The sequence below is a fragment of the Phalaenopsis equestris genome, unplaced genomic scaffold (genome assembly GCF_001263595.1).
Source record: "Phalaenopsis equestris unplaced genomic scaffold, ASM126359v1 Scaffold000012, whole genome shotgun sequence".
NCBI lineage: Eukaryota > Viridiplantae > Streptophyta > Magnoliopsida > Asparagales > Orchidaceae > Phalaenopsis > Phalaenopsis equestris.
Genome location: NW_018164454.1, coordinates 471,901 through 486,221, shown reverse-complemented (window position 1 = coordinate 486,221; position 14,321 = coordinate 471,901). Strand labels below are relative to the sequence as shown.

General features: G+C 36.2%; 2 protein-coding genes across 2 annotated transcripts in view; one reads left to right on the top strand and one right to left on the bottom strand.

Annotated features, from left to right (window-relative positions):
* Window positions 1–1,184: 1,184 nt before the first annotated feature.
* LOC110018339 (scarecrow-like protein 3) lies at window positions 1,185–2,894 on the bottom strand. The gene has a single exon (XM_020715620.1). The coding sequence runs from the start codon at window positions 2,592–2,594 to the stop codon at window positions 1,227–1,229; it is 1,368 nt and encodes a 455-aa protein (XP_020571279.1). The 5' UTR covers window positions 2,595–2,894; the 3' UTR covers window positions 1,185–1,226.
* A 10,167-nt stretch (window positions 2,895–13,061) lies between these two features.
* Window positions 13,062–14,321, top strand: part of LOC110018344 (mucin-7-like) — a 34,607-nt gene continuing 33,347 nt past the window's right edge. Inside the window, exon 1 of the mRNA XM_020715629.1 lies at window positions 13,062–13,139. Coding sequence (XP_020571288.1) covers window positions 13,062–13,139 — 78 coding nt within the window. The remainder of the gene's footprint in view (window positions 13,140–14,321) is intronic.

Genomic DNA, 14,321 nt, shown 5'->3' with positions numbered 1-14,321 from the left:
ATATATATATATATATATATATGTGTATGTATATATATATATATATATATATATATATATATATATATATGTCTGTATGTAAAGGCATGATTAGAGGCTATCTCTAGGTGTACTAAATATTCGAGACCACACTCTACACAAGAAGAGATTCGAACTCATAACCAGAGGGGACTTACGATCTTCAGAGAGGCTCCTCTACAAACAAACCAAGTAACACACACACACAGATATATATATAATACATTTTTTTAACACATTAATAGGCTCCTCTACAAACAAACCAAGTAACACACACACGCACACAGATATATATATAATACATTTTTTAACACATTAACATTTGAATTCTTTTTCTTACTTGTTAATTTAATGTCAAATGTGTCCATGATAAAAAATTTACCCTGTTATACTATCCGAACATTAGATTAGGTGTGATAAATATTTATAATATACATCTTTATTATTATGAGGCAGTTCCATACCTATCACAGAATTCTTACGCATTAACATATCTAACACCTAAACATTTATATTTACATGCCCATCACTCAAATATTTAAAATCACATAAGAAAATATGATCATTATTATATTTCGAAAAGTCATACATGCATTTATGACACCTATGTAATAAATGTCAATATCAAAATCTAGGTGTTACAAGTATAAATAAAAAAGAATAGTCTGGTACATATGTAAATTTTCCTATCAGAAAGTATTATAATATATCATTGATAAATTGACGTTGCTTATATCGTTTACCTCTAACGCACATATTCTTATGAACTGCAGACTTCAACGAACTAATACGCCATTATCATCCCAGAGAGAGAGGATATGAGAAAAATTTTCGTGCGTAACATCTACGTAGCTCTGCGTACTTCAGCTAAGTTACAGAGAGAGTATTAAAATTTATATCCGCATTATATCACTGTAACCTCCCTGTAACCTATAAATATATGAAAACAGAAACACGAAACTTACTAATTATAGGTAGGTTACATGTAGGTTAGAGTGAAGTTACATGGGGTATAACGCGGATATAACCCTCAATACCCTCCTTGTAACCTATCTGACGTATGCAGCACTTCGTATGTCTTAAGCTTGAAGAGAGAGAGAGAGGAGAAAAGGAAGAAAAAAAAAAAAGAGTAAATCTCTACATAAAATTCATGGAATAAAGGCAAAACAAAACAATAATACTAATCCAAATACTAAAACACATAAAACTCAATCAAATCTCCTAAATTTCCAAGCGGAAACAGAGAACAGAGCTCTGTCCTGCCAACAAAATTGAAAGCAACCATTCTCCTCCTTCACTCTGTATCCATCACATCCAAAACTCTGCAACATCCTTCTGGCCTGCAACATCCCGTAATAGCTCAGCGGCACTCTCCCAAATCCAGCCATTTCAAACCTCATTATCCATTTCTCAAGCTTCTCATGCCTCTCCTTCCTCTCCAATCCTTCACAAGCCATTATGTTCTTTATCTCCTCCCCAAACAGCTTCTTTTCCACATTCAGCCGCTCCGCCGACTGCCTCGGCAACGTCGACTCCAAGCAATCAAACAGCGCTGCGTAGAAGTTCAGCGCTTCCACGAATCTCTCGTTCAGAGATGATCCATTATGGTTCGACTCCTGTTCTGTCACCACCATGATTTTCGGGGAGAGACTCCATAAAGAAGCGAGAAAAGTTTCCATTTTGGCCGACGTGGGGAGGCTGAAAGCCGAGGAAGAGGAATCTGAGCCATGATCTTTGTCCAACAGATCGACGAGCGTGCCGGCGGATTGAAAAGGGAAGAGCTTTCGAGCGGCGGTGATGTCATCGGAGGCGAGGAGAGAATGGAGTTGGAGAACGGAGCTAATGGCGACTGCTTCCCCTGTTTTGACACGCAGGCTCTCGACGCTGAGAGCGTCGAGCTTCGAAACGACGGCGTTGAATTGAAAAGGGATGTCGAGCTTCTCCGCCTCTTTAGACAGAACAGACGCTGTTTGCAGGAGAAGGTCCTTGTGCTCCCCAACAGCAGTGATGCGGAGATGCGGAGGGCCTTCCGGCCGGCCGGCGAGACCCTGAAGCAGAGCAAGCCATTGGGCCGGATCAGATCCCCCAAGGTCGACGATGTGGACGACCTTTTCACCTTCCATTGCTTCCAGAATAGCTTGGTTCGAAACCAGGAAGGAGAGGCGCAGAAAGGGGCAGAGATCGAGAAAGAGACGGCGAGCAGCGGATTTTGCGCAGATATCGGCGGCGATAGGATTCAGGGCTCGGTAAACTCCAGGCCATGAGCGAAGGAGGCGGCGGGCAAGAGCTTCAGTGAAGTAAGACGCGATTCGCTGCATAGTATCGCCTTCAGGAGAAGCGAGGAGAGAGATGTGTTCCAGAAAGGCGTTGGCTTGATCGAGATTACCGGCGGCCACATGGTTGGCGCAGTTGAGAAGGAGATGGATGAGGAAGAGACCGCGCTCGTCGGACTTGAGCTCGCGCAGCCATGGAGAGTATGGGGAGCCGAGTGCCGTCGGTGAGATCGACATGAAGCTGAGAAGAGGGGAAGATGTCACCGAGGAGGAAACCTCTTCTGCTACTCCGGACATCAACATTCGAACCAGTCAAAGATGCCTTTTTTTAAAAGCTTTTGTTAAGAAGATGTCGATGGAACACGATACGAAAGCCTACCTCTCCTTCTTCTTCGTCTTTATAAGTGCAGAGAGTAGAAAAACGAAAGAGAGAGAAAGAGAGGAGAAAGATGAGAAGCTGTGTCAAGCTATCATATGAAGAAAAAGGGGCAGAGGTCGCTAGATCTTCAACAATGGAACAGTTTGGGAAGTTAAGATTGGAAGTAAATTGAGACTAGGAAGAAGATTAAAAAAAAAAAGGGAGGGCTTTTTATCATCAGATTAGATCTCAGTAAATTGAGACTAGGAAGAAGATTAAAAAAAAAACAAAGGGAGGGCTTTTTATCATCAGATTAGATCTATGGTTCTCTCCCTCTGCTTTATTTCGATCAGGATGCTGAAGATATAGAAAAGATCCGTTGTATTCCTTCTGTGAACTTGTTATTGAGGAGCTGGGTTACGCGGCAAGTCAGACGCATGAAAGCGGCCGTTTTGAATGGGTGCGATAGCCGACAAATGAGGAAGCTTTTGTCCGCATCGATTAGGTGTCTGTCTGTTAGTGCACAAGCATATGGAATTTCTGAGAAGGAAGCCTTAATATTTTCCTTCCATTTTCCTTCCCAAGTTCTTACACACACCCCCCTCATTTCTTATGTATTTACATATCTCATACCAAAATTTTAACTTCATTTATTTTTATCAGACAAATGAAGTGATTTAGAAGCTTTGTTTAGAAGAAGTAGCCGTGAAATCTACGTCACCTATTTAAAAGATAAAGGTCTAAAATTTGAACATGTGATATTTAAATAGCATATACACAAAAACCGTCATAATTTCGATATATCAATCAAAATAAAGAAAAGGTATTTCAGATCCATTTTTTTTTTAATTTTCTTTGTTGTCGGATATAATATAGGAACATGTTAACAATAATTATAAGCCAATGGCAATTAATAAGAGCCCATATTACTTGGGAGATTTGTCAACTAAGGATGAGGATAGAAATAAAGATGGCTACCTTATTCCTAATCCTCAGAAGCATCCAAAAGAACCCTAACAAAACAAAAGAAGCATTGTGGTTTTTCTTAGAGGGAAAGAGATAGAGCGTGGGAACAGGAAGATGCCTTCCTTGAATACCTCCAAACCTCTCCATATGTCTTGTAGTGAAGGATAGGGCTCCTCTATTGTTCCAATCTTATTAGGTTAAGGGCAAATAGACAAAGAGATTGGGAGAAGAGAACAAGGCTTGTTGTGGGGGCATGGGCCTCATTAGTCTTATTTGGTGGCATCCTTCATGATTGCCTATTTTTTAAAGTAACTAAAATAATAGTAATAGTAATAATAATGAGTATAATTCATTTTTTATTTTTTTATGTTGAATTTTTCTTGTCTCTCTTAGGGAAATGAGAGAAATTTATCTTAGCAAAAAGCTTTGAAAGAGTTATAACTAGTGGCAAGATTTTGAATTTAGAAATGAATTTTATTTTGACTTATTTGGATAAATTAAATTAGATATGAATTGATATAATTTTTAATTAATTGTAACAGTTTTTTAGGTATAATTAAATAGTATATTATTAATCAGTTTAAAAAAATATGACGTTGAATATCTTCTAGTCTTCATTTTATATATATATATATATATTTTTTTTTATTTGAAAATTGTTATTGTTACTCATAATATTCATAACTTTTTCATGATATTTTTACAAAATGTATCACTGTGCGTCGTCAACAAAATTTTATGATTTGCCGTCAATCTCGAGGTATGACACGACTCTCGAGATAATTTTTGAGCTAGAAATATTCATACTCAAATTAAAAAGGATAAAGAATTCCAATTTTGACAAACTTACAGCCAAATTGGTCGACTCGATGACATGAACCCAACGACACTAAAATTGACCAAATCTGAGTCAAATCAAGACGTTAATCCACTTTTGGAAACTTTTGGGTGGATAATTGGAAGGTTAAATGAATTTCAAATCTAACAATTTATAGGCAAATCAAGCGTCTCGATGAGACGAATCCAACTAGTCCAGGATCACTTAATTATAATATCATTAAGGTACTTAAATGCACATGTATAAAATGTCGTCAGATCGAGAGAATCTATCTGGGTCATCTGATTGAGTGATCCAAATTCTTTTCTTATTTTTCGGGGAGGACCCCACCAGTCTTTATAGATAAAGTCCAACTCCTTTCATTAAAAGAGGGAAGGACCGAGAAGAAGATTTGAAGCTATACCAGAAGGAGTTGAATTTCAATGTTATTTTGGATTGATAGCTCGATGAATGCTTCCTACTTACACAGCCACTGACAACCTTCGACCACTGCTCGCCAATTGTCATAGATCACTCTCAGTTGTGCCTTGCTCGTTGCAACAAATGCCCTTAAGGAGTCACGACATACGTTGTGAAGCAAGGAAGCACCGTGTGTAGTAATGACCAACTTCATGGAGTAACAAAGCATCATATGAAGCAGTACATCATCCAGAATATTGTGCAATGATGCGCCTTAAATATGGTGTAATGATACACACTAAAAATTTGTAAGAATGCACCTCAAAGAAAGAGAAATGATGCACCATAAATATAGTGCAATGATGCACCCCAAAAACAATGTGATGCACTCTGAAGATGGTGTGACAAAACCTGATGACAGTGCAATAATGCACTTTGAAGGTGGTGTAACAACACACTCTAAATATATTACAACGACGCATCTCAAATATGTTACAATGACGAACCCTGAATACGATGCAATGATGTGTCCCGAAAATGGTGCAATGATGCATGATTCAACGTTGCACCTGAAAGACAGTTTAATGACATACCTCAAATATAGTGTTGTGATGCACCCCAAAGGCAGTGTAACTATACACCTTGATAATGGTTTAACAACACATCTCACATGCGGTGTGATGGCACAAATCCTAATACAAGATCATAAATAATGATGTAGCAAGGATTTGACAATAACTCCTTATAATAATTGCTCACAACTAACATACTCAAAACATGATTATTTTGTTTGAACTCTTGAATTTCTCTTATTACCTCTCTGCACCACAGTTTATATGAACAACTACGCATACTTCGTACATAGCTATTGTAGCTCCCAAATCTAGCATTTGTGGCCTACAAACATAATTTCGGCTCACCATTATGACATATGTGACCAATTACAACCTACGTGATCCACAACACATGTAGCTCTCAATTCTAACCTTTGTGGCCTACAAACAATATTGCAACTCAACACTACAATCTATGTGACCAACTATGACCTATGTAGTTCATAGCTCATGCAACTTTGAACTCTGATCTCTGTGGTCTACAGATGTTTCTGAAACTCATCACTACGCCCAATGTGACCAACTATGACCTACATCTTCCACAACTCATGCAGCTCCAAACTTGAATCTCTATGATTTACATATATTATTGTAGCTCATCACTATAACTTATATTTTCAACTCCAACCTTCATGGTCCATTACCCATGAAACTCCTAACTTCATCCTTTATGGCTACAGACACTACTACAACTCTCCACTACGGCCTACATGGTCCACATCTCATGCATCTTCTAACACTAACCTGTATGGCATAAAAATTTTATTTTGACTCTCTGCTATAGCCTACGTAACAAACTACAAACTACGTGATTCATAGTTCATGTATCTCCCAACTCCATTCTCTATGGCCAACTGGCGCTCGTGAAGCAACCATCCATGACCTACATGCCCAACTACTATCTTGCCTTTTAACTACAGCCTCTAGATGGTGCTGCAACCACCATGTATAGCATTAATGACGAGTTACTCCATTTACAACAATCAACTAGAGACTTTGCATCCCATCAAATCTTTTATTGTTGAACTATCAGTGTACACCAATGTTTTAATTCTATCTTATCTAATCTAAGAGGAGATTGATTTTTTGTACTTGAAATTACATATTGGATTATTTCAACTAGGATGTGCTTTGTGATTGTTTCCATTACCAAATTTTTTAACATAAAAATTTTAGGTATTTCCTCCTGTTTACTTCTCTTTTATTTGTGTGTGCTTGATCTTCATTCAATGCTAAGAATGTAAGTTATTTCTCAATCGTAATGAATCTTCTAGAACACAATTATTTTAGTGTCATCTGTGGGAAGCAAAGACTTATTGGACATAGTGTTGAAGTTCGAGATACCCAGCCCCTGCTTTGTTTTATAATGATACACACCACAACACTGACAAAAGATTAAAAAGGACTCCACTAACCTTTCTGAGCTTTATGAAAGAAAGTGAAAGTCTCAAAAAGATGATTTTCAAAGCATTCTCCAATGCGAGGAGATAACCTTTACTGCAATCTCAAAAGTTCATTCATGTTAACATCCAAAGCATTATTTTTATGGGATAGTCTTCTCATATCTTATTTATACATTAAGTCTATAAGAAATAGTTGCAGGCTGGGGACAACCTTCATTGAATCTTAAAATTTTATTCATATTAACATCGCAAGCACGGTTGTTGTGGGGGTTGTCATATCATAGTTCTTTTCTACCTAAAATTTGAAGAAACTAACTACATACTAGGGATAATTTTCACTACATCTTCAAGAGAACATTCATGAAAAGATCAACTACTTATCAAAGCTATCCAGCTACAAAGTGCTCTTTTAACACCCCCTCATCATATTAGAGTTTCTCCACAATCGGACCAAGAAGTTGATCTGCTTAATGTTTGAAGCATGGGTTGCTTTATAAGCTCATGTGGACAATGCACCCAGTTAAAGGACAATAAATTCAGAAAAAAAATAAAGAGATGCCAAACATCATTCTTAAATATGTTCATAACCATCCTTTTAAGAGAAAGTATGATCCATTTTGATATACACTCTAGTCTCAAGAAATACAAAGTTGTTTTAGCACATGATTGTGAGCTTGATTTTTCCTAGGCGGGAGACAATTGGACCTTTTCTATAACACGTTGTGATTGTCAAATAGAAGCTTCATTTAACATCCTTAGATAGGTTAAAATTCCTCTGTGGATCTCATTCGACTCTTTCTATTACAGGTTAATGCTATTGAGAACCTCCGACTAAACAACCTAAGACTTGTCTTACATTCTTTATGGATTACTATCAACTCCTTCCACTGCAAGCTATGGTTGTTATGCTAACATGCTCTGACTAAGCAGCCTGTGAAAAGTCAAACATTCTTAGTGGCACACACAATCTCCACTCATATTCCTAGAAGTTGTGCCCATGAGAAAATTCTCGATGGGAAGCTATTAATGGATATATTACTCACTAGAAATACATTATAATGGAAAGTGACAAACAAGGTCTCCTTCCATACCCCTGAAAGGCAGATCCATGAGGCAAGTCAAGATTTGAAGCTAATAGTGGAAAAAATCTTCATTAGAAAGACTTTATAAGAGCAAGTGGTTAAAAAGGCCTTCAAATGCTACAACTCTCACAATGTACAAGTGCATTAAAAATCTTAAAAGGCACAAGCCTCAAAAGGTACATAGTTCTTCTTTATATAAAGTACATGTGTTTAACTTTTAATGCAGTCTTCTACATATTTGAGAAGCCAAAGAATTCCATAAGAAATAAGCTACAAAAGAGTTTGATGCCGCAATGTTCATAATATAAAGGTGGTGCAATACTTACCCAGAAGTTCGATGACAACATTCTATAGTAGTACAGGAGATGGGGCAAGCACAGTTCAGAAGGATAAGAAAAAAATAGCTTTAAAAACAATGTCAATAATTTTCTACTACTTTAAACAAGACCAGCGATGTATGTATATATGCAATATCATAATATCAAATAAAATAAAGATGTACTGATAAATACTTTATCATCGTGTAAAAATGTCACATTAGAAGATTGAAATGTTATGAAGACCCGTACACACTGACATAAAAGTTGTAACAATTCAGTAGAATAATGACACTAATTCATTATAACATCCTCCTCATCATCAAACGTTTGCTCCCACAAATCAATTTCAGTTGGACCCCCTGACCGAGCCAAAGGGAGGATATTTAGACACCAAGATGAAATGTGTGTCCTTAAGATCAACATTAGTTCCGTAGTATGGTTAGTAAACCCATTGAAAGTAGTGTAATGCACCCTAAAAATGGTGCAATGATGCACCCTGAATATTGCACCCCAAATATCCTCATGAAAACACCAAATATGGTGTAATGCACCCCAAAAATGGTGCAATGATGCACCTTAAAGGTAGTGTAATAATGCATCCTAAATATAATGCAACGAAATGCCTCAAATATAATGCAATAGTACATTTCAAATAAGATGCAACGATGCACCCTGAATGTGGTTCAATGGTGCACTCTGCACACGGTGCCACAAAACAACCTAAAAATGGTAAAATGACTCATCCCAAAAATGGTGAAACAATGTACCCTATATTTAGTTTAAAGACATACTCTTAATATGTGATCATGAATAACACCATATCATAGGTCCGAAGATAACCCCCTACAATAATTGCTTACAATTATCTAATCAGAATAAGATAACTTTCTCCTAAATTCTGAAGTTCTATCTTCACATTTCTCCATTATAGTTTATTAACTAACTACAACCTACGTGATCCACAACTTATGCTACCCCCAACTTCATCTTTTGTGACCTACTGTATTATTACAGCTCGCCGTTATAACCAATGTGACCAAATACGTTCTACTTGGTCCACAACTCATGCAACCCTCAACTCTAGCCTTCGTGGCTTATGGACGTTATTATAGCTCACTATTATGGCCTATGTGACCAACTAGAACCTACATGGTTCACAGCTCATGCAAATTTTAACCTTAACCTTGTTCTTTGTGCCCTATGGATGTTATTGAAGCTCACCACAACTACAACTTATGTAGTCCACAACTCATGTAGCTCCCGATTCCAATCTCTGTAGTTTACAAATGTTATTACAACTCACTAGTATGACTTATAGGACCAACCACGACCTAATTGGTCCACAACTCATGTAGCTTTTAACTCTGGCGTCCGCAGCCTATAGATGCTACTGCAACTCTCCACTAAACCTACGAGACCAACTACTCACCTACATAGTTCATAGTTCATGTCACTCCCAACTCCAGACTTGAAGGCCTATAAATATTATTACGACTCACCATTATAGCCTACATGACCAACTATGACTTATGTGGTCTACAACTTATGTAGTTCCCAACTCCAGTCTCTGCGGCCAACCGACGCTCCTAAAATAACCATCTATGGCCTATATGGCCAACTACTACCACAACTTTCAACTATGACTTTTACAATCAGTTGGGGCTACAACTAATGTCTGTGACATTCATAGCAAACTACAACTTTCATAGCAATCAACTATAACATTTGCGACCCGTTACAACTATTATTACTGAACTATCATTCTACATCAATATTTTAATTTCATATTCTCTAATTCAAGATGAGAGTTGACATATGTAATTACAATTACATGGTGAATTATTTTAACTAAGCTAGGTTTCATGATTTTTTCCTTCTCGAAGAGTTTTCACGTAAGAAATCGAGGCGTAGTACTTCTCTTTTATCTGTGTTTGTGTTGGATATTCGTCCTACTCTTATATGCTAAATTATTATTTTACCACCATAAATCTTCCTGCCTGCAACACTCGTTGTTGTTTATAAATCAAATAAAGAGTACTTTTGTTTTTTTTTTAATGATCATTTGAGTGGAGATAAAAGGTGTTGCTAAATATGTTATTGCTAAATATGTTATCTTCGTCAAAATTTTAGAACATATGAATAAAAATTAATAATTAACTTTTTAAGTGTGGTTATTCTTTAAAATCTTAGGAAGATTTACATGCATACCTCTCAATTCTTATGTATTCACATATCTAACGTACACTTAAACTTCAAATATTACATATGTGCCACCTTACCTATATATAGAGAGAGAGAGAGAGAGAGCGAGAATTGGCTGGTATAAATGTAAAAATAAATGTTTAGGTGTAAGATATATGAATATATAAGAATTGACTGGCATTTATGTAAATGACATAACCCACTTCATGAACTTGTGACAGCACGTGAATTAAAGTTATTTGGCAGGTGAATTTATTATTATTATTATTATTATTATTTTCAAATAGCAAGCAAAATATTTTATGCAGAGATATATAAAATAGTTTTACAGGCTGTTCATCATGTCTTTAACAAGGGAGGTGGAGTTTATTGAGCTTGAAGCCATGATAAATAAACAAAAAATGGCTCTGCAAATTTGAAATTACATGAAATGTGAAGGGGGTCCGACATTCCAATAACTTCTTGCTGGAGAGATTCAACTAGGAAAAGACATTCACCAAGGACAAATTATATTTTATATGATTTAGGGCAATAAACATTGAAAGCATAGGAATCCTTCGTTTCACTAAATATATCATGCCAAAATCAGAAGGCTCATGTGTTTAGTATATATATATATATATAAAGATTTGAGTGAAACAAGAAATAAACATGAGTTTTAATATGTCAGTAGAAAATGTGTCTAATTAAGTAGAAATTTTGATGTTAATTTTACACTAAAAAAATGAAAGTTTTGGGCAAAAAAAAAATTAAAATTGAGTTCAATCATGCATATTCTACACAAGAAAACTCTCTCTCTCTCTGTCTCTGTATTCTACACAAGAAATCTGTGTGTGTGCGTGTATGTGTGTACCTTTCTAAATCATCCACTAAATCGTCTGAGAATATGATAGAAACCAATAGGCATCTCTTCAAAAATTTATAAATGTATTACATTTTTTTTATATGGTGATTTGAAATTTTAGATTCATAGAACTTAATAGCTCTATTTATTATCGCCCATTTTTACTTTGTAATTGATTGATTCTAACATATACTATTTTTCATCCATAGTTGCATGGCATTAATGATTGTTGATAATCAACATGGTTTTGTATTGTACCCCTTGATTGGATTGTTGTTTACAATGGTTTATGTGTTATCGCCCATCCTAAATTACCATCTGTCAATTGAGGCTTGCATACATGATTTTTACCATCCATTATGCAAACTCCACCACCTTACAGTGCACTTTATTACTATTGTAGGTGATATCATTTGTAATTCAAGTCTTGTAGTTTTGTTTCTTCTTGTGTGAAAATATAAATCTATGTAATCTCTTTATATATTTTTCAATTGAGTCAAACTTCATGGTTTGAGCCTTGATTATTCACAAAACAAATCAAGCACCTCCTCCATATTATACATTATTTATTGATGTGTTTGAGACATTTTTGTTGAACTCTTAGATGTTAAACTCTTCCTTTATAACTACCAACGTTCTAGCACATAATAATATTCAATTTTTATAAAAAGTAACAACTGTTTTTCTACATATTATATGACAAATCATCAACAATATGTTTGTATAATAATGGAAGATCTTTATGCTACTCGATCCCTTTAAAACCACTAGTTTCCCTATATTAAGGTCAAATTTCCATATTACCTCTATAAGAAAAAAGTATACTAATAAGGAGATCAATGATAGATCTAGATAACTATGTCTATTGTATAGAGACATCCTAGGCTTAATTCCTTCTTCTATATAAGTCTCATTAATAGCTAGATTTTATTCACCATTATGGGTGATCTAAGACAACTCAACAAGGACGTCTAAGTAATTATCTACTGCTATAGGCATTTGAAATTTATATTAATTTATTTTGAGTGAATTTAGAATTCAATGGACTTGATTGAATTTGAATCATACATTCATGTAAAATACTATAGGCAAGGCACCACCCTCACCCCTGCCCGCCCCTACCGTCGGCATCAGCTAACGCCGCCTGCCGCCACTGACCGTCCGCCGTCCCTCCTCAATTTGCCACTGCAGCCATTGTCGGCCGCCCGCCCAAATCGCTTGACTGTCAGGCGTCGCCGGCTGCCATCAGCCACCTCATGCCACTAGCCGCCTGCCACCCGCCGGCCTCCCACCACAGTCATCAGCTTTTCATTGTGTCGCCCATTATCCTACTGCCGTCGTCCCCTCGACTTCTTCGGACAAAAATACGTATTTCAAAAAGCATTATTTTCAATCTACTTCAAACTAAATAAAAAAAATATAAAATTTTATATTTAATTAAAAATTAACCAAATAATTTTAAAATATTTTAAATAAACTATAATGCCAAAAATCCACAAGTTTTTTATATTGCATTTCATTTCCTGAAAATCAAAGAGTCCCTAAAAAATATCATTTATTAATTCTAGTGTGGATGAGCTGTAACTTCGCGTATTATTATTAAGCTTATTTTAATGATATAATGATTATTATTAAATAAACAAAAAAAATTTCCCGAATGGGATGGAACTGAAGAGTTGTACATTTAATTAAATTTTGTATCAGCAAAATATTTATTTATTTTGCATGCAACGCGTTGACGACGATGGGTTTGCAAAAAATACAGTTTTCTTCCGTCAGCATGCAGCGTAGGAGCGGTTTGTATAATGGATGGAAGGAGATGGTCAGTTTAGTTCACCAATTTCATTGTAGTTTAATAATTTATAATTTCTCGATAATTATTTACTTCTAATTATGAAAATTATTGATATGTCGACATTCAGTATGACACGAATCTTGAGATAATATTTTAGAGAAAAATATTTAAATTTTGATTAAAAATCATGCGGTGCTTTGATTTTAGAAAACTTATAGTCAAAATATTGCCAACATTGATCTAATTTGAAGCAAATTGAGCATTGATCAAGCTATTAAACAATATTTGGAAGTTTTTTGAACATATGTGGAACGTCAAATAGATGTTAAATTTGGCGAGTTTATAGTTGAATCGAGCGTTTCGACTAGACAAATCTAACGAGCCTAAGACCGCTTAATTTTGACAACGTTAAGAAACTTAAATGTCCATCAAATACCGTCTGATTGAAGGAAGTTCTTTGGACCGTCCGATCAAATAGAGCCCCACACCTCTTATGAGGGGGAGAGAGCTAGAGGCTTGAGGAAGAGAATGAAGGAGTTGAAGTTCAACACTACTCCTGTCATCGTCGTCCGCCGACAACCGCCGCAACCATCATTTGTCGATCACCGTCGACCACCGTAGATCGTCGTCGACCACCACCTGCCGGTCGCGACTGATCGCTATCGGTCACAACCTGTTACTTGCAACAAGTTCACCACAAGTCAAAATTATAACTTGGGAGACTTAGTAACATTTCTGGTGCATCGGACAAGCGATTGAATGTGTAATCATCGTTTTAAAATAGAATCATTCACCTGGGCGGCCCAGTGGTTTTTCTCTTTATAGTATTTTCACGTAAAAACTTCTGATATCACTACTACTTAATTTCTCTCTTATGAGTATGTTTTGTATCTTCATAGAACGCTAAGACGATAATATATTAGTCTATTGAAGCGAATTTGCAAGAACACAATAGTTTGGAGTCATCTATGAGGAATCTGCAATCTCCCCACTAAAGTACTTCTGAGACTCACAACATGGCCACCAGACTCAATGCTTGTGACGATGGAGCATCACACTCCAACACTTATCATTCCAGAGCGTTGTCACGGATTTAGGAGCAGCATGCATCTTCATCTTCACACCCTGAAAGACATCTTCTGGCTGACAAAGGTGTCTCAGGTTCTCTTCTGGAAGACAGAATGTGTAGAATAAAGGAGTCTCAATTAG